The sequence below is a fragment of the Nerophis lumbriciformis genome, linkage group LG20 (genome assembly GCF_033978685.3).
Source record: "Nerophis lumbriciformis linkage group LG20, RoL_Nlum_v2.1, whole genome shotgun sequence".
NCBI lineage: Eukaryota > Metazoa > Chordata > Actinopteri > Syngnathiformes > Syngnathidae > Nerophis > Nerophis lumbriciformis.
Window position 1 is genome coordinate 19,508,549 of NC_084567.2, and position 18,952 is coordinate 19,527,500.

The 18,952-nt window shown below is 43.0% G+C and overlaps 1 protein-coding gene across 1 annotated transcript in view; it reads right to left on the minus strand.

Annotated features, from left to right (window-relative positions):
- Positions 1-18,952, minus strand: part of adgrd2 (adhesion G protein-coupled receptor D2) — a 115,424-nt gene that overhangs the window by 67,317 nt on the left and 29,155 nt on the right. Inside the window, exons 7-8 of the mRNA XM_061980572.1 lie at positions 17,339-17,626; positions 13,728-13,839 (exon numbers count right to left, since the gene is read on the minus strand). Of these exons, the coding sequence (XP_061836556.1) occupies positions 13,728-13,839; positions 17,339-17,626 (400 nt within the window). The remainder of the gene's footprint in view (positions 1-13,727; positions 13,840-17,338; positions 17,627-18,952) is intronic.

Sequence of the window (18,952 nt, forward strand, 5' to 3'; positions counted from 1 at the left end):
GTGCCCTTGCGCTGTGGGGTCTCTGTTGGTGACTTGATGTGGTGGCGGCGCGGCCCCCGTGTCTGGTCTGGATGCTGTGTCTCGGTTGTTTGGGCGGTGGTGTGTTTGTGCGGGTTTGGGTTGGGGTGAGGGGCCTTTTGGTGGTGGTGGGGGGGGGGGGGTGTTGGTGTCTCTTGTTTGCGTGTTGGCGTTCGGGCTGACTGGCGGGCTGGCGCCGGCTGGTCTCCATGGTCCTGGTGGCGTGTGGTTGCTGGTCGCAGTTTTTTTTTGATCGCTTTGATTTGATTGGCTGGTGCTGGCTGTCTGGGGTTATTGCGGCTGCTGTTTCTGCTGCCGTTTGTTTGTGGTGTGGGCGCCCGTGGCTGCTGGGTCTGGTGCAAGGGTGTGGCTGATGTTGTGACTGGTGGCAGCGCGTGCGCGTGATGGCTGTCGGGGCTGACGAACTGTGTATATGTATGTATATGTGTGTGTATGTATGTATGTATATATATATGTGTTTGTGTACATATGTGTATGTATATGTATATATGTGTATGTGTGGGTATGTATACATGTATGTGTGTATGTGTATGTGTATGTATATATGTATGTATGTATGTATATTTCTGGGGGTACGCTCTGGGCCTGCCTGTCAGACGGGGGTCGACGCCTCAGGCTACTGCATTCGAACTGCGTGTCTGGAGCTCCTGGGTCCCGCTGTCCATCCCTTCCGGGTGCCCGTCTTGGTTGGGGCCTGTTGGGCCTAGTCCCTGCGTCTATTGTGGTAGCTTGGTGCTGCAAGGTATTCCGAGGTGCTGCGAGTCGGCCAGTTGCTGGGGTAGTGACCTTGTTTGTCAGCATGTCTGTGATCTTCTTTTAATTCTTTTTTTTAATTTATTTATTAATTTTTTTATATATTTTATTAATATTAATTTTTAATTTTTCCCCTCCCTCAGAGGGGGGGCTCGGCGGGGCGGTTGCTGGTTGTTCCATCTCCATCGTTGGGGTCCCTGCAGGTGGGGTGGGTGGTTCCCGTGGCCCTGTGCCTGGGTGGTCCTGCGGCGGCCGATTTGGGTGGGGTGGCCGGGGTCTGTATGATCAGTGTCAGAGCTTGGTCCGCATTGCCGGCAGTAAGTCGGACACGTTTCCAGTGAGGGTTGGACTCCGCCAAGGCTGCCCTTTGTCACCGATTCTGTTCATAACTTTTATGGACAGAATTTCTAGGCGCAGTCAAGGCGTTGAGGGGATCTGGTTTGGTGGCTGCAGGATTAGGTCTCTGCTTTTTGCAGATGATGTGGTCCTGATGGCTTCATCTGGCCAGGATCTTCAGCTCTCGCTGGATCGGTTCGCAGCCGAGTGTGAAGCGACTGGGATGAGAATAAGCACCTCCAAGTCCGAGTCCATGGTTCTCGCCCGGAAAAGGGTGGAATGCCATCTTCGGGTTGGGGAGGAGACCCTGCCCCAAGTGGAGGAGTTCAAGTACCTCGGAGTCTTGTTCACGAGTGAGGGAAGAGTGGATCGTGAGATCGACAGGCGGATCGGTGCGGCATCTTCAGTAATGCGGACGCTGTATCGATCCGTTGTGGTGAAGAAGGAGCTGAGCCGGAAGGCAAAGCTCTCAATTTACCGGTCGATCTACGTTCCCATCCTCACCTATGGTCATGAGCTTTGGGTTATGACCGAAAGGACAAGATCACGGGTACAAGCGGCCGAAATGAGTTTCCTCCGCTGGGTGGCAAGGCTCTCCCTTAGAGATAGGGTGAGAAGCTCTGTCATCCGGGGGGAGCTCAAAGTAAAGCCGCTGCTCCTCCACATCGAGAGGAGCCAGATGAGGTGGTTCGGGCATCTGGTCAGGATGCCACCCGATCGCCTCCCTAGGGAGGTGTTTAGGGCACGTCCGACCGGTAGGAGGCCACGGGGAAGACCCAGGACACGCTGGGAAGACTATGTCTCCCGGCTGGCCTGGGAACGCCTCGGGATCCCACGGGAGGAGCTGGACGAAGTGGCTGGGGAGAGGGAAGTCTGGGCTTCCCTGCTTAGGCTGCTGCCCCCGCGACCCGACCTCGGATAAGCGGAAGAAGATGGATGGATGGATGGATGGATGGCCGGGGTCTGGCCTCGCCGCGCTCTCCGGGGGTGGGGGGGTTGGCTCGTGGGGGCCCGGTTGCCGGTGGGGCGGGGGCGGTCTTCCCGTCCGGTTGCGGGGAGTCTCTGGGTCCCTCGGGCGGGGCGTCTCGCCTTTCTGCCCGTGTGGGGTGTGGTCTCTCGCTGGCTTGGGGTCTGGCTGTCCCCTGCTTTTCTCGTGCCCTGTCCTCTGCCGGGTGCGTCTGTCTGCGGCCTGCTGCTGGCCCTTGTGGGCGGTACGGTGGGCCGGGCTCTGGGGTTCCTGTCGCTGGCCGGCTTGGCTGCGTGGGGGCGGTGGTCCCTGGTTCCCTGGGCACCACGCCTACTGTTTGTGGGTTGGGCTCTCGGGGGTGATGGGGCCGTGCTCTGGCTCCCACGCACTCTGGGAGTCGAATGTATTGTACATGCAAATTCACATATGCTCACATACGTACATAGGTACCTACGCTCCCACATGCATACACAAATACAGTACATATTTACCTACCTAAAGTTCGTACATCCACACGCACATTCAATATACAAACATACACATACACATACTGTACATATACATTCACTGTACAAACACATATACACATTCTGTACATATACATTCATTGTACAAACACATATACACATTCTGTACATATACAAGTACATATGCATACTTACACTCATGCACATAATCACGTTTCATCAAACATATATTAACGTTGTTGCCCTCGGGTAAACTGGGTGTAACACATGGCACACTGACAAAGCTTAACCTATTGTGACTATAACAATCTACAAGATTAATGTAGGTTGCTTCTCTTTCTCCCCCTCCATTTTTCTGCATTCTTTCGTATCTCAAGTTATCATTACGTATATGTATTGTTGCATTTAAACAACTGTATTGTTGATAATAAAGGTAAATTATTGGTATTGTTCATTATCAATAGCGCTATTTCTATTGGTATTTGTATTGATCCATTTGTAGTGTAATAATGCTCATTGTCATTTCTGTATTATTTTTTATTTTTCGCTAACTGCTTATTTGCTATTACTTTTACCATCATATTTGTACATGTCGTATTTGCTGATGTTGCTCTATTGTTGTTGTTGTTGTTGTTGTTTGCTGTTGTTGTTTTTGTCTCTCTGTCTAATCCCCCTCTTGTCCCCACAATTTCCCCCTCTGTCTTCTTTTTTTTTCTCTTTCTATCCCCTCCTGCTCCGGCCCGGCTGCACTAAATGATAATATAAATACATTTAATAAAGTCAAATACAAATAAGGCAACAAGAGAAGTATCCTACACTTCTCTTTTGTAAAGTAAATCTGAACAGCCGACATGGGCATCTACATCAACTATATGATTTGCCTGAGAAGCTGGACAGGACACACAAAAATAAAAAATAAAAAAAATAAAAATAAATAAATATATATATATATATATATATATATATATATATATACACATATATATATATATATATATATATATATATATACACATACATACCCTTATAATTGATTGATAGATCTGAAGTTGATCTAGAGACTTAAGTGTTTAAAATAACATTAAAAAAAAAAAAGTATGACTTATTTTTAGCATATTTATGAGGGGGTAGGGGTGTGGGAGGGCCTTTTGGATCACCAAAGATTTTAGTGGGATTTTTTTAAAATGATAAATTAAAATCAATGGTGTTGTGAATTATTGACCTATTTAGGACTCCAATTATTTCACACAAAATATTCCACTTTGAAAAATTTTGGGGGGAAATATATATTAAAAAATGTAATTAAATTAAATGAGACCTCGTCATTTTTACGTTGTCTAGTGGTTAGAGTGTCCGCCCTGAGATCGGTAGGTTGTGAGTTCAAACCCCGGCCGAGTCATACCAAAGACTATAAAAATGGGACCCATTACCTCCCTGCTTGGCACTCAGAATCAAGGGTTGGAATTGGGGGTTAAATCACCAAAAAATATTCCCGGGCGCGGCCACTGCTGCTGCCCACTGCTCCCCTCACCTCCCAGGGGGTGATCAAGGGTGATGGGTCAAATGCAGAGAATAATTTTGCCACACCTACTGTGTGTGTGACAATCATTGGTACTTTAACTTTATTAACTTAATACAGTATACACACACATATACTGTACATACAACCTATCTATGTACATATATATACACACATATATACATACATAGTGTATACACACACACACATTTTTCACACACATATATATATACATACATACTGTACACATACACACATATATATACATACATTCTGTATACACACATATACATACATAGTGTATACATACACACACACATATGTGTGTGTGTATGTATATAATAATATATAATGCAATATATAATATATAATATATAATATGCAATATATAATAGTATATAATGCAAGAATTTGCCATGTTATTGAATATTCAACATTATTGTCTTTGAGGTCCCAAATGTGTTTGCTGAGTTCTGTGGTATTCCGCAGGTTTTGGTTCCTGAAAGAAGCCTTGTGATTGTTCCATCTGGTTTTAAACTCTCCCTCGGTTAATCCTACATATGTGTCGGATGTGTTAATGTCCTTGCGTGTTACTTTAGATTGGTAAACAGAAACCTGATTGCCCTCTCATCAGTTGTTTACCAATCTAAGGTAACACGCAAGGACATTAACACATCCGACACATATGTAGGATTAACCGAGGGGGAGTTTAAAACCAGATGGAACAATCACAAGGCTTCTTTCAGGAACCAAAACCTTCGGAATACCACAGAACTCAGCAAACACATTTGGGACCTCAAAGACAATAATGTTGAATATTCAATAACATGGCAAATTCTTGCATCCAGCACACCTTACAATAGTGGTAATAAATGATGCAACCTATGCTTGAAAGAGAAACTGTTTATTATATACCGTCCAGACCTGTCATCCCTCAACAAGCGCAGCGAAATTGTATCAACATGCCGCCACAGACGGAAACACCTCCTAGGTAACACATGAGCCAATCACCACGCCCCTACGCCAGCCTGTACCTACCCACTCTGTGCCCTATATAAACCATGGTATGTGAATGCTTCCATTAAAATCTCCTGATGATTGAGGGAACCCCTCATGAAACAGGCCTGTAGAGATGAAGTAGTCTTGTGATTTTTTCCCCCACACATACATATATATATATATATATATATATATATATATATATATATATATATATATATATATATATATATATATATATACATATACATTTATTTATATATATATATATATATACACATATATATATATATACACACACATATATATATATATATATATATATATACATATACATATATATATATATATATATATATATATATATATATATATATATATACACACACATACACATACACACACTTATACATATATTTTTTTGTATGTAAACTCTGACTCATTTTTGTTCAAAAGAGTCAATTCATTTGCGAAAGTCACATCTCTATGTCACACTGCTTTCATTATGTCCAAGAAAATAAAATAATTCAAAATGTATTCGCAGTGTATGTCAAACATAAAAGATTATGACTTAGTTTAAACCGTGCTGATGACTTGGAAGGACTCGACTATTTCAAGTGGATGACTCAAACTTGCCAAACACAGACTTTCACCCACCTCTGCTTGCCAGTAAGTAAAACTTCAACTTCTTTAAAGCAAATCAAGGCTACAAATGTACCGGAATATATTTTCAACACAAGAGCAACAAAAAGCTCAACATTATGTTTGAACCTGACAGATTTCCTTGCGATAATGTCAACACATATTTATAGGTATTGTAAACCTGCAAGCGAATTCCAGCGTCAACCCATTCAAGAATTGTGCAGAATACGCACGCATGCGCGCGGACACACACACACACACACACACACACACACACACACACACACACACACACACACACACACACACACACACACACACACACACACACACACATACACACGTCAGCATGTGTCAAATACCAAGTTATAAGACTCTGAAATGTACTTCTGCTGAAGCCCACCTGAAATTCTGCATGCTACAGTTAGCATGTGCTAACTAGCAAGTTATATGACTCTGAGGGGTACGCTTGTAAAATTAGCTAAAAAAAAAGAAGCATGGTAACAGTTACCATTTGTCAATAACAAGTTACATGACTCTGAGCTGTACGGCTCTAAAAATTGCTTAAAAGGTTAGCATGCTAATGTTAGCAACAGATAGCGTTCGTCAAGTACCAAGTTACGGCAGTGACGTGCAGTCAGGGGAGGCAGGTGAGGCGGTGCCTCACGTGCCATCATGGAAAGAAAAAAAATTTAAAAAGAAAAAAAATATATTAAATTGTTATATGTATCTAGTGATTATACTATAAAGTTATTTTCCATTTAACTTCACCAGTTTTAGATTATTTTTTATTCAAAATCGCTGAATTTTCACATTTGCCGTTCAAATACTGAGAAGAGACTTGCGGTGAGTCAGCAGCCAGTTGAGGCACGTCACTGAGTTGAAACCTCACCATGGATTGCGCAATGACTCGGCTAACTGCTGGCCTGCTGTGCAGTGAGACCGTATTGCTATATGAATTATTTTATACATTTCCATAGTTTAGTTAGCTGAGGTATATAATGTACAGTGTATTTTGTCAACAACTGTATGTGTGTAACGTATTTCTTGTGCTGAGCAATCATAAAACTGCTGCGAAGATGTACTGTGTGAGGCTCGCAGTAATCCCGCCTCCTGGTGGTAGAGGGCGGTAGTGATCCCAGGGAGTATTTCTGCGACTACATGGCTGCAGAATAAGTGACAACAAGCAGCAACAGTAAGCAGCGATCGTTTATTTTTTCCTCTTGCCTGGACTTTTAACATGGAGGATTACATATCTAAAATAAAACAGCTTTCTAAACTGGACTTTCAATCGAAGCAGGAGGTAATACTTAAAGGAAGATCTCCACCGAGACAGAGAGACTTTTAAAACTGAGGAAAGATAAGGAAGACTTCTATAAAAAAGTTATCGATGCTTTTGTTGAAAAGGAGCTGCGCATGGACTTCATTTAAAAGTAAAGGTAAGACCATAATAACGTTTTTTTTAAATTAAATGTGCTTTTTTGTGTGCTACAGTTTGTATGTGTAAAGTTAAAGTTAAGTTAAAGTACCAATGATTGTCACACACACTAGGTGTGGTGAAATTTGTCCTCTGCATTTGACCCATCCCCTTGATCACCACCTGGGAGGTGAAGGGAGCAGTGGGCAGCAGCGGCGCCCCGCCCGGGAATCATTTTTGGTGATTTAACCCCCAATTCCAACCCTTGATTCTGAGTGCCAAATAGGGAAGAATGCTGGTATGAGCTTTTAAACATAACCCGTTAACTGCTGCCAATCAAATGGTGAATAAGATACTCTTTAGGGTTCATATGTTTGTAAATCTGACTGTGATGAAGTCAGTGCCTCATCAGCCATGAACCTCACCGCACGTCACTGAGTTACGGTATATGTCCCTGAGGCGTACGACTGCAAAATTAGCATGTCAAATGTTTGTGTGTAAACGAGGGGTGTCAACAATAATTTGATTGTCGAATGAAAATGAAAAAATGTAAAGATTCTTAATCGATTAAAAAAAAAAAAAAAATTGATAAAATGTTGATTTCTACTTAGGAAAATCATATTGTTGATGTAGATGATCATATCTGCTGTACATAGTTACTTTAGCAAAGTATGGGCTACTTCTCTTGTTGCCTTATTTGTTTGTTTGTTTATTAAATATTTAGGTAGAATTTTATGAAACAAAACCAGTTTTCTTTTAAGTAAAATAAACATTGTCAGAGCTGACTATTTTATGGAGGAATGTCATTAATCATAGAACCGCCACCCAATGGTATTAAAAAGTATTGATTTTGAGTCGACAATCGGTTTGAATCGAGAATCGATTTGGAATCGAATCGTTACCCTCAAGAATCAAATCGAATCATGCGGTGCCCAAATATTCACAGCCCTTTTGTATGTTATGATCCACTGCCCGGATCATAGTTTGTTTATGTTTTCGAGTCACATGTGTTTTCAGCACCTTGAGTTTTGTTTGTTTCAGTTGCCATGACGGCAGATTGTACACACCTGCCTCTGGTTAGTGTTCGGGACGCGCACCTGTTGCCCGGGCGCTAATCAGAGGGCTATTTCGTCTTTGCCCTGGCCTCACTCGGTCTGGCTTCCAAGTTTGTTTTACACAACTGATGACGACGTTTATTTCTTGTTCTTTAGCTGCTAGTTTTCACGCTAGGCTATTTTGGCTTGCTAGCTCCCACGCTAGCCCTTTTGTTTTTGCCTTTTGTGCTATGTGCAGGTCTTTGTTTGTTCACCGTATGATTTTTGATCTTTAAATAAATAATTTTCCTACCTGCAAGCTGTGTCTGAAGCCGTCTGCATCCTTGGGAGAACAACACCCGCATCACGATGCGACCCCGTCGTTACAGTAGGAAGCCAGCAAATGACAATTCTCCCGCATCGGCTATCGAGGAGATGGATGAAGGTACGCTCATGGTGTTGCGAGCGATGGAAGCCGAGACGTTTCGCTATTCGACAGAGGAGAGGTCGAATCTCATGTGGGGAGCTGGAGGCTCTCTTATCCCCATCGACTCCCTCTGGTCGGAAGACATCGCCGCTACACCGCAGTACCGGGCGCGCCGGCAAAGACGAAAGCCGGCCAGAAGGTCTTTCTCTCGCCGTCAAGATGCGTCGCTCCCGCAAGCTCCTCCCCCGGACCGAAGCAAGCTACATTCAGCCCAAACTTCCCCTCCTCAGATGTTTGGCAACCCAATTGACCACTTCGCCAAACATTTCTCCGATTGGGCTGTCAGTCACCTGGACAGCGACAACAATGACGTCATTCCGTTGACGCCCGCTAATGACGCACTCTCTGAAGACGCGCCCCCGTCCACTTCTGATGACGTCATTGAGCGAGAATTTTTTTTTCCATCTTCTAATTATTTCAGTCAGCCACTTCCAAATGACTTTAATTCCAAGATAAATCATTATCAGGACATTTTTGTTAAATGTAAGTCTAGTCAGTCCCGGTCACTTTCTGGTTTTCAAGCTCTACCTCCAGTGACTTTGGTTCCGCCCCTAGTGACTATTGCTCCGCCCACTGCACAAATTTTTCCCCCTGTGCCCCCACCCAGTCTCAAGTGGGGGGTAAGAATAGACTATTTAAATAAATAAATGATAAATGGGTTGTACTTGAATAGCGCTTTTCTACCTTCAAGGTACTCAAAGCGCTTTGACACTACTTCCACATTTACCCATTCACACACACATTCACACACTGATGGAGGGAGCTGCCATGCAAGGCGCTAACCAGCACCCATCAGGAGCAAGGGTCAAGTGTCTTGCTCAGGACACAACGGACATGACGAGGTTGGTAATAGGTGGGGTTTGAACCAGGGACCCTCGGGTTGCGCATGGCCACTCTCCCACTGCGCCACGCTGTCCCATAGAGGGGAGGATTTTGCCCTCCTCCTGACCCTCCCCACCTTGAAGACGGTTCCAAACCGCAAGGAGCGCGTCTGGTGTCCGCGTCTTGGGGGGGGGGGGGGGGCTAGTGCTGGGAGATGTGCTAGTGGGGTGGCACAACTGCGCTCAGCCAAGCCGCAACCCCCGGCCCGGCCATCGCCACCTGTCTTTCGGCGTGCTAAGCCGCAACCCCCTGCCCGGCCACCGACACCAGTTTTTCGGCGTGCTAAGCCGCAACATCCTGCCCGGCCACCGCCACCAGTTTTTCGGCGTGCTAAGCCGCAACCTCCTGCCCGGGCACCGCCACCAGTCCTTCGGCGTGCTAAGCGGTTTTTCGGCCTACTAAGCCACAACCGCCAGCTAGGCCACCTCCACCGGCACCTAGACTGGTTCTCACACCAGCACCGGCTCCAAGACTGGTTCTCACACCAGCACCGGCTCCAAGACTGGTTCCCACACCAGCACCGGCTCCAAGACTTGTTCCCACACAAGCACCGGCTCCAAGACTGGTTCCCACACCAGCACCGGTTCCAAGACTGGTTCTCACACCAGCACCGGCTCCAAGACTGGTGCCCACACCAGCACCGGCTCCAAGACTGGTTTCCACACCAGCACCGGCTCCAAGACTGGTTCCCACACCAGCACCGGCTCCAAGACCAGCCCCTGTCCCTGCTCCAAGACTAGCACCAGAACCTGCACCAGCTGCCGCGACGACGTCTCTTCTTGTTTCCACGGCGACGACGACGTCTCTTCCTGCTTCCACGGCGACGGCGTCTCTTCCTGCATCCACGGCGACGACAATGTCTCTTCATGCTTCCACGGCGACGACGACGTCTCTTCCTGCTTCCACGGCGACGACGACGCCTCTTCCTGCTTCCACGGCGACGACGTCTCTTCCTGCTTCCACGACGACGACGTCTCTTCCTGCTTCCACGACGACGACGACGTCTCTTCCTGCTTCCACGACGACGACGACGTCTCTTCCTGCTTCCATGGCGACGACGATGTCTCTTCCTGCTTCTACGCCGTCGTCGTCTCTGCGACCTCGAGCTGTCCGGCTGCGCAAGCGGAAATCAGGGGCCCGCATGCAGCTCTCGAGGTCAGTGAATGGACGCCAGTGGCGCAAACAGCAAAAACACCCAAGACGTTGTCGGAGAACTCTCCGGCTGATGAACTTTTGGCGCCACTCGCGACCTCCTTCTCGGCGGCCACGGGTGTGGCCTTTCCATTAGCCGCCGCCACCTGACTCTTCCCCGGTGGATTCAGGGACACGTGGCCTGGCGACCCACCGCCAGGTCCTCCCTCCGCCCTCCCTTGACTCTTGAACTATTTCTTGTTTTTTGGGTTCTAGTTTTTGTTTTTCAGGGGACATCTGGAATCTGTCCTTTAAGGGGGGGGTACTGTTATGATCTGCTGCCCGGATCATTGTTTGTTTATGTTTTCGAGTCACATGTGTTTTCAGCGCCTTGAGTTTTGTTTGTTTCAGTTACCATGACGGCAGATTGTACACACCTGCCTCTGGTTAGTGTTCGGGACGCGCGCCTGTTGCCCGGGCGCTAATCAGAGAGCTATTTAGTCTTTGCCCTGGCCTCACTCGGTCTGGCTTCCAAGTTTGTTTTACACAACTGATGACAACGTTTATTTCTTGTTCTTTAGCTGCTAGTTTTCACGCTAGGCTATTTTGGCTTGCTAGCTCCCACGCTAGCCCTTTTGTTTTTGCCTTTTATGCTATGTGCACGTCTTTGTTTGTTCACTGTATGATTTTTGTTCTTTAAATAAATCCTTTGCCCACCTGCAAGCTGTGTCCGAAGCCGTCTGCATCCTTGGGAGAACAACACCTGCATCACGATGCGACCAGGTCGTTACATTGTAAACAGTAAAAGACAACTCTATGTTGGATATATCTTGCATAAACTACATGCATTGCCTTTAATGGAAATGTCCGAAGCCCCCGACTCGGTGAAAGAAAAAAACAGGAGTATAGCTTTATTTTCTTTTTGCACCCTTCTTATAGAGAGGTTGTCTTTGCTAAAAGAACGTGTCCGCCAGTTCGAGCAGACTAACTTCGTAACTTTGGTTGCTGTGGACACACTTGCTAGCGTTAGCCGCATTTAGCTAACTAGCCCAGTATGCAGCAGCCCTAAACGGCCCATAAGCTACAGTGAGGATAAGGCACATTACAGATTTAGCTCGTTAGGTAGTCCGACACACAAGTCTAGCAGCCACACCACGATGAAAACGGCCGAAAATTCCCGGAAAACGGCACGATTGCGTTTTACAGAAAATTACGTTAGATCAAACTTTTGAGTACACTCGCAAATTAGACATAGAAGTGTAAATAAACAAAATAACAGCTCGGTGTTACATGTTGAATAAAATAAATTGTGATATTTTTTTAAATGATGAACATTCATTAAGACCAGTGGTCTCCAAACTACGGATCCGGCCCCCCAGCATCCAAAATCCGGCCCACAGGAAGTCCCAAGTTAAAAAAAAAGTGTTTTTAATTTTTTTTAATTTTTAATCTTTCCTTTCTAATCCATTTTCTACCGCGTGTTACTCTTGGTGTCTCCTAGCTGCTCAGGCAAATCATATTGTCTAAAAATGAATTTTCCCATCGATAACGTGACAATGTTAAATGTTGATGAACATCAATGTTAATTGATGTTAAATGACAAAACGGATTATAAAGACAATGTATATATGTATGTATACATATATATATATGTATATGTATATATATATATATATATATATATATATATAGTTATACAGCCTGGCCACCGGCCAATTTTTTTTAACCCAATGCGGCCACCGAGTCAAAAAGTTTGGGGACCCCTGATTAAGACATTTGAACACAAAAGTATCAACAATTGGATCAACCAATTCTCAGGGACTGGAAATTGGTAAGTAAGTACGTAAGTTATTATTTTATTCATAAAGCACTTTTCACAGATAAAAATCACAAAGTGCTGTACAAAACAACAGGGGCAACATCATAAAAAAGGATAAAAAAGCGGATACTAAAGAAAAAAAAACAGTTATAAAGTCCATTTACTAAAAGCTTTCCTAAAAAGCAAAGTCTTCAAATACTTCTCAAATTTTCTTGTAGTCAGACAATATTTTCGGTATATTAGATGGAATTTGTACCTGATAATATATCGAAAATATTGTCTGATTACAAGAACATTTGAAAAGTATATAAATAAGAAGACATTATGAACCTTTTTGAGCAAAGTCTTCAAATGTTTTTTTTTAAAGAGTCAACACAGTCAAGCTCACGGAGGGACTGGTGCAAGTCGTTCCAGAGTCTGGGGGCTACAATGCCAGTTTTTGAGGTCTTTAGGAGACCCTGGCCTGAAGACCGAAGGTTGCGCCATGAAGCGATATACTGTACTGTACTGTAGAGGCCCCCCTCCATGTCAGGACTAAAATCCTAAACTCTATGCGTAATTTTGGCTGGATGAAGACTGGATAGGACGGGGGTAACGTGGGCTGTTTTAGGTGCACCGGTCAAAAGTCTTGCAGCCGCATTCTGTACATTCGTTTGAATTGAAAAACATCCATTTTCTAACGCTTGTCCCTTTCGAGGTCGCGGGGGGTGCTGGAGCCTATCTCAGCTGCATTCGGGCGGAAGGCAGGGTACACCCTGGAAAAGTCGCCACCTCATCGCAGGGCCAACACAGATAGACAGACAACATTCACACTCACAGAATTACAATAATTAAAGCGAGACAAGATGAACGTACAAATGATCATGCCGAGATCCAATTTCTCACTTTAGAGATATTTCTCAGGTGATACAATCAGTTTTTGGTCAGCTGACAACAAAGACTTTGACTGATCAAACACAACCTCAATGTTTCTGAGGCTGATTTTAGCAGATGCAGCTAGAGTACCAAATTAGTTATTGATCAGGGAGATCTTTTTATCAGGAGCGATAATCAGAGTTTTAGTTTTCTTAGAATTTATCTGAAGAAAATTTCGAAGACAACCAGTTTTTGATATGGATACACTTTCCAAGAACTCAGATGATAAATACAACTGGGACTCTGTGGTAAACTGTACCGGACATTGGTACTGTATCGATCAAATGTGAAAGGTACGCACGCCTGTGTGTGACACTCACTGATGTTGGGACTTTGGAATGTCAGGTGATCGCTTTCTGCCATCAAGCGAGGACTCAAGCTGGTCACCATTCGGTCGATAGTCCTGACCACGTCCATGGGGCCGTTTACCACCTAAAACACAGCACGGCAACATCAGCAAACAAGTTTTTTTATACTTTTTTATACTAAGTTGTTATAATATGCTATGGGGCTGAGGTCAGGGTTCTGTGCATCTCAGATTTTACATCTCAACCTTTTAGTGTTTTGGAAGAAATAACGATGGCAAACATTGTGTTGGTCAGTTTAAGACTTACTGTAATCTCTAAGGGGATTCAAAGAACACCGGCCATACACTTGAAGCAATAATGGACTTTTTCCATTGGCTGTCTCGTATTAAACAGAAGGTGAACACAGTGTGTGTGACAAGTGGGCCTTGGGGGCGGTCGTGGCCAGGATTTGTTCCGTGGAAGAACACTTTGCAAAAAGATGTCCATCCATTGAGTCTGGGCCAAGGTGGCCTTGGAGTTCTGAGTGGTCAGAGAGGGAACTGAGGCGAGTGGTAATGCAAACAAACACTGGAATCCAATGCATACAAATAGCAGGGCGGTTAAAAAAAAAGAAGAAAAGATAAATACATTTAAAAAAAGGTCACCGTGCATGCTTTTGTGAACAAAATTACCGCATTCTTCTCTGTTTGTCAGCCGAAACTAATGTTGAATTTACATATTATTTTGCTGTGGCTTCAGGGAAGAAAGGAAGACATTTTTCAATGAGAATGTGTTTTTTAATCCCGACATAAGGAGCGTGATAAAGCCATCCGTGGCCTCTTCACCTGTCCCTGATTAGTGCACTACGTCAGCCTGTGAGTGGAAGCACATTGCCCTCTGGTGGTCGCAGCCGGAAACAATTTAATTAATTGTTGCATGACTGAAAAAGGACTGTCATTAGGATTTAAAAATTTTAATTTAAACGAGGCATTAATCTGACTGCAAGTGACAGATTAATACATTTTAATATTAATGGAACATGAAAAGCAGGGTAATATTATCCAAACCAGGAGTTAGATCCAGCCATTTGAGGGCCACAGCTCGTTTGTTTTGGGTTGTTTCATATTCTATAAATACGATTCATACATACACAAACACACATATATATATATATATATATATATATATATATATATATATATATATATATATATATATATATATATATATATATTTGCATATATATATATACATATATATATATATATATATATATATATATATATATATATATATATATATATATATATATATATATATATATATATATATAAGGTCTGTGAAAAATAATGAGTTAACCCATTTGATTAATGCTCAGGTCGTAGGTCGTGAGTTCAAACCCCGGCCGAGTCATACCAAAGACTATAAAAATGGGACCCGTTACCTCCCTACTTGGCACTCAGCATCAAGGGTTGGTATTGGGGGTTAAATCACCAAAATGATTCCCGAGTGCGGCCACCGCTGCTGCTCACTGCTCCCCTCACCTCCCAGGGGGTGGAACAAGGGGATGGGTCAAACGCAGCGAGTAATTTCACCACCCCTAGTGTGTGTGGTACTTTAACTTTAACTTTAATCACAAAAAATAACCGTGTAGCTGCAGATTAATCACGCAATGTAGTTTTTATTTTAAATATAATTTTTTAATGCATTTATTTTGTGCTCCTTTACATAAATATGAAATTGGTTGCCTGGAAGGGACTGTGGGTTTCATTTTAGGTCAGTGATCAGGCGTACATCATTTCGTCATAAAATACGCCAGGACTTTAGACAATACTTGTACCAGGTTTTGGGCAAATAAATGATGTGCAATCAAGTAAAGCCTTTTAAAAACGGTTGCGTATGACATTCTGACGATGGAATTGCACTTGTGTCAAAATATTGGGGTCTGTCTTTAGGTTAATTTAAGTTGTGTAAGCCGATCATTTACTGTGATTAATCACAGTTAATTCAAATTCAAAAGTGTGAATAATCCGATTAAAATATTAATCATTTGACAGGACTAATATATAAAATATTTAAAACTAATTAATTTATTAAAATATTTTGAGCACGTAGTATTTGCAGAACACTTCATCAAAATTTGGAAGAACACTGTTCATGTTCTGCATGAACATGAACAGTGTTTGTGACCATAGACTGAAAATGTCTTTCTATTTTGACATCAAAATCTTTCTATTTTGACATCAAAATCTTTCTATTTTGACATTAAAAAATACATGTCCTGCATGCAATTGCATATATTTTGAACTTTAATATTATCAAACAATGCAACAAAGTGTTATAGTATCATACATTCCAAAACATAAAACAACAACAACAACAAAAAACTTAGATATCTGCTTGATTTAGCCATCAAATTGTACACTGTAAAAATGACAATACATTTTACAGTAATATTCTGGCGACTGAGTTTAAAGAACTTTGGTGCTGTTTTTCCATATACCGTAATACACAATAAAAACAACTGCAGATTTTACGGTTGAAAGCTGGCAGCTCCGTTGTATGAATTTTAAAGTAAAAAAACTTTTCGGTTGGCTAGCCATGTTAAAGAACCAAATCATTTCTTAGATAGAAGTTTCACTGTACATGAACCGTGAAAAAACAACAAGAAAAATACATCTAGTAGGTTTGTTATTGTTTGTGCTATAGCGCCATCATATGGATTACTTCGCTCACTGCGAGTGCTGCTTCCATGTACGTGTTTTTCTTTTTTCCCAACCAGAGTGCAGTGTTTGTCTTCCAGCCGTCCATAGCGTTTTTACTCATATGGATTCTTCATTCATCACTCTAAGCAACGTTTGTGAGTTTTACAATATAACTAAAACAATTCTTACTTACTAAATTGTCCATGAGTGATGTCTGCAGGAGTGTTTTCATGCACATTGGTACATGATATCGTAATGTAATGGCGCTAGCGTCGTTAGCATTAGGTAAAATGCTAACACGTAGTATTATTAACTAAAAACAACATTCTTTTTGTATCGTTTCAGTTTCACAAAATCCTCAGTAAATTCACCAAAACATCACCGTGGAGTTATTGAGTCTTATTTAGCTGAATGGAAAGCTCGCTTCCGCAGCTAGTGGGTCCATGACGATGACTTCGGTTTTGTTCGGTCAACCGTTTTACTGCTGTTACAGACACCTTATTTAAGGAATATTCACACCATATATATCTGCGTCTTACAGTCCGGTGCGGCTAATATATGGGAAAATATTGTTTTCTTCTAAAATGGATTGGCTTATATATGCCCGTGCGTACTATGGTTTGGAAATGTGGTATTGATATATATTTATAGTCATATATTGTTCACTGTTACAAGCGGCCCACTGAGGGCAACCTTAACTGCAATGCTATGGTGTTCCTTTCTTTATGGCACCATGACGTCCCTTAGCTCAGTCTATGATGAATGTATGATTCTTTCTCCAGGCGTTAGTGTGTGTATATATTTTTAATTTGACGATTTTAAATGTTTTTCCTGACAGTGGCAGTGAGTGACATCCACACACAGCTCCCCACACAAAGCAGGGCCAAGTGTGCATCGAGGCAAAGAGGAGATAAGAAGGTGCAAAGCAGACGACGTTACCTCTTTGATGGCCTGCCACTTGAAGGCATTGTCCTGGCTGATGACGCTGTCCGCCACGCTGATGAAGTGCTGGCCCAGCTCCTGGATGTTCTCCTCGGTGTGATTGGCGGCGGCGGCCGGCTGCAGCGTGACATCGGCGGCCAGCGACAGCAACTGGATGAGGGACACCATGTCTTCTGGCTGCAGGCCCTCCTGCTTGGTGTCCCGCAGAGCCTGGACGGACACGTCCAACAAGGCGGATGCTTCGCCGAGGCTACTCAGGCCTGATGGCTGCTGCCCCAACACTGCCTGGGCGCGTAGAGAGGGCCGCTTTTGAATATTAACGTCATAACGACGATTTGACAGTCCCTACAACATGAATAGGACTGTGTATCACTGTTCTTAGACAGGTACATATTTGTACAAGAACACCTGGAAGGTTTGGGATTATTACCGTAAATTGCGGCCGATGCTTTTTCCCCCTACACTTTGAACCCTGCGGGTTATAAAACGGTGCAGCTGATTTATGGATTTTTCTTTGCTGACGACCATAATAAAAAACAAGCGAATACATTGAGACAGTGTTTTATTATCTGTGCTATGGCGCCACATTTTGGACGAGTTCGCTCACTGCAGGTGCTGCAGTGTCCTTCCATTTAGTGCTTTCGACCGGAAGTAGAAGTGTCGTTAGGTATTCTAGCTGTCTATAGCGTTTCTACTCGTATGGATTCTTCGTTTATCACTCCAAGCAACATTTGTAAGTTTTACAATATAACTAAAACTGTTAATACTTACTAAACAGTCCCATGTGTGATGTCTGTAGGATTGTTTTCACACATATTTTTATGTGCTATCGTAATGTGATGATGATAGCATCGTTAGCATTAGCTAATATGCTAACACGTTCACGAGTGTCTGTGTTAGTATCATTAACTCACAATGGCATTCTTTTTGCATTGTTTCAGTTTCACGAATTCCTCAGTAAATTCACCTAAACATCACCGTGGAGTTATTGAGTCTGTTTAGCTGATTAGATAGCTAGCGTCCGCAGCTATTGAGTCCATGATGACGATTTCTGTTTTGTTTGATCATCCGTTTTACTACCGTGTTCCAGACACCGTTTGGAAACAATTAAGGTATGTCGATAAACATTTACAAAATATTTAGCTGTAAATAACTAATTTCACAACGTATATATATATGCGACTTATAGTCCGGTGCGACTAATATATGGAAACAAATGTTCCTAAAATTTGGTGAGTACAGCTTATAAGATCAAATATTTTTTATAGTTAGAGCATTAAAAACATGTTCATGACCTTCTCAAAAAAATATTGAGACATAAATATAGCCCTCTAAAGTTGAAATAACACAATTTGCATCCATGATTGACAAGTTTAGCCTACTTAGACACAAACATGTGGAACTGTGGCATTGTGTTGAGCTCTGTTTGCGAGCTCGCGATTTGCAGTGTGCAATAAATATACAATTGCATGTAGTGTTAGTGTATGTGTTGGAGTGATCTAATCTACTAAGACCGCTTGCCAGTGTTAGGAAAAACAATGTTACATAATACACTTTTACTAGTAAGGCGTTATCTAATTAACTACTTTTGTATACGTTACATCGCCGTTG